The sequence below is a fragment of the Pygoscelis adeliae genome, unplaced genomic scaffold (genome assembly GCF_000699105.1).
Source record: "Pygoscelis adeliae isolate BGI_AS28 unplaced genomic scaffold, ASM69910v1 Scaffold129, whole genome shotgun sequence".
Taxonomy (NCBI): domain Eukaryota; kingdom Metazoa; phylum Chordata; class Aves; order Sphenisciformes; family Spheniscidae; genus Pygoscelis; species Pygoscelis adeliae.
In genome coordinates, this window is record NW_008825431.1 from 327,373 (window position 1) to 329,535 (window position 2,163).

The 2,163-nt window shown below is 60.1% G+C and overlaps 1 protein-coding gene across 1 annotated transcript in view; it reads right to left on the reverse strand.

Annotated features, from left to right (window-relative positions):
* ZC3HC1 (zinc finger, C3HC-type containing 1) overlaps positions 1 to 2,163 on the reverse strand; it is a 13,974-nt gene that overhangs the window by 1,025 nt on the left and 10,786 nt on the right. Inside the window, exons 8-10 of the mRNA XM_009331013.1 lie at positions 1,575 to 1,800; positions 879 to 1,085; positions 448 to 657 (exon numbers count right to left, since the gene is read on the reverse strand). Of these exons, the coding sequence (XP_009329288.1) occupies positions 448 to 657; positions 879 to 1,085; positions 1,575 to 1,800 (643 nt within the window). The remainder of the gene's footprint in view (positions 1 to 447; positions 658 to 878; positions 1,086 to 1,574; positions 1,801 to 2,163) is intronic.

Below are 2,163 nucleotides of genomic sequence, written 5' to 3' on the forward strand. Positions count from 1 at the left end.
AGGGGGACTGTGGCCTCAGCTCCGCTCCCCTGCCTCGGCAAACCCACCGGTCCAACAGCCCGGGGCTGGCAGCCGCAGGAGCCAGTGGTCAGGATGCCTGCAGAGAGGGTCAGGAGCTCTCTATCGGGACGTGAAATGAAACTGGATCTCGGGCAGCGCTGAGCCGCTCGGGAAAGGCTGTTATTTATAGCAGCCCTTGAGCAGATCTGCACACAACACATCATTGTAACGGATGAGACCCAGCCGAGAGGCCGCCAGCGCAGCCGGAGGGGAAGCTGAGACTCCGCAGACACATGCTTGGTCCTTGCCACCCAGCTGGGTTTGCAGTTAGCCCGAATGAAGCCCATCTACCCCAAACTCCGCCCAAAAGGCTTTCATCCCTGGGCAAGGCTGGAGGAAGCGGTGTTTGAGCACTTGGTTTCGGGGCTGGGGATCCCGCAGGCTCACCACAGGCTCCATCTCAGGCACTCTGTCGCACTTTCTGGTGGCGAGGAGCGTGTTCAGTACCACTCGCCAGCCCGGCTCTGCCTTTGCAGGCTCCTTCTCCGTCTGGGTCGCGGTATCCTCCAGGGCTTCTCCTCCCTCCACTGCATTGACCCAGGGACACCAGTCGCGATGCTGTGAGCTGGGGTCAAAGAAGCTCCTCAAAGAAGTGTCCTGGGTAGGGGAGCAGATGATGATGAAGGAGGACAGCGACAGCATGGTTTAAAACAGATCCCAATGACACAATAAAACCCTCTCCATGCCTAAACACCAGCCCTGAACTGGCCCAGTGCTGTGCTACAGGGACAACACTGGTCCCTGGATCAGTAGCACCCTGCCCAGATCTCTCTCCTCCCCGCCCAGGCTCTCCCTGCGCCCGCACCCGGGTCACTCACTGAGCTGCTGGAAGAGCAGAGCCGTGCCCGCTTGGCTTTGCGGAGAGGACTGGATGGCACCTCCACGTTGTCCCCCTGCCCCATGCTGCGGGTGACGGGGCGGCTCCTCAAAGTGGGGCTGGCCACCTCCAACTCGCCCCGGTCCATGGGGATGGGAGAGTCCCAACCCCGTGGGCGAGAGATGGCCGGGGACGGGCTCTTCTCGCGCTGCCAGTGGGGAAAGAACAAGGAATTAATAAAGCTCCTCTGGTCACCAGCATGTCCTCTGCCTGAAGCGGACAGGGGGGCCCTGCCCAGCTCAAACAAGAGATCAAAGCCTTCTACGCCATCCTGGCAGGAGTCGTGCCACCTTCCCTTCACACCGGGAGCATCTTAGATGTGTCTAGTTGGACTCGGGTGAAGGCAGCCCCTGGTTTGGAGCATCCCGAGTTAGACAAGCCTCAGTACCCTGGCTGGAAAGGCGCTTTTTTTGCCCTCCCGCAGGAGGGCTGAGGGAGGGGAGGACAGAGAGCTGCAAAGGGCAGGGGTAAAGGCAGCATCTGTTGGATGTTGCCCATGGTTGAAGACACGGCACCAAGATGAGCCTCTTTCAGAGTAAAAGGCAGCGGACACCCAACCCTCATCAGTCTCGACTCCTGTGTGGTCCCGTATCACCCAGACATCCCAAGCTCACGGGCCGGCTGAGCTGGGCCATACCTGCTCAGAGCCCGGAGGGAGCGTGTCTTGGCTCCGCGTGAGCATCCTGCGCGGAGACGTGGGCACGAGTGGTAAGCGCTCGGCGGATGCCGGCGGAGTGCCGCTCGGGCCGCAGGAGTCCAGCTCCGGCCCCGCAGACTCCAGCTGGTGAAAGCCCCACAGTCCCACCTTCCTCATGCAGCGGGAGCAGGTGATCACCGAGAGGTGCACGGAGCCAGACGCAGCACTGCGGGGACAGAGCCAAGTCACAAGAGAAGGTCAGGGACGAGCGTGTGCCCTTCCCCAAAATCGCAGCTTTCGGAAGAGATGCAGGTATTTGGCAGAGCACAAGAACGGTCTCAGTCACAGGTACCTGAGCCAGGACGTTTCAAGACATCAGTACCCCTGGGCTGAGGCACAGACTTAGTGTTTTTGTAGCCCTGTGTACTACGAAGTAAAACGAGTCCATTAAAACCCATCTATAGCATTGATTTAAACTGGCTCGGTTACATTTTGGCTTGTCGTGAAGCAGGAGCACACTCAGTTGTGGCATATCAGCCGAGAGCTTCCCCATCCTCAGGCCCCCAACTGCCCAGCCACAGCGGCAGCG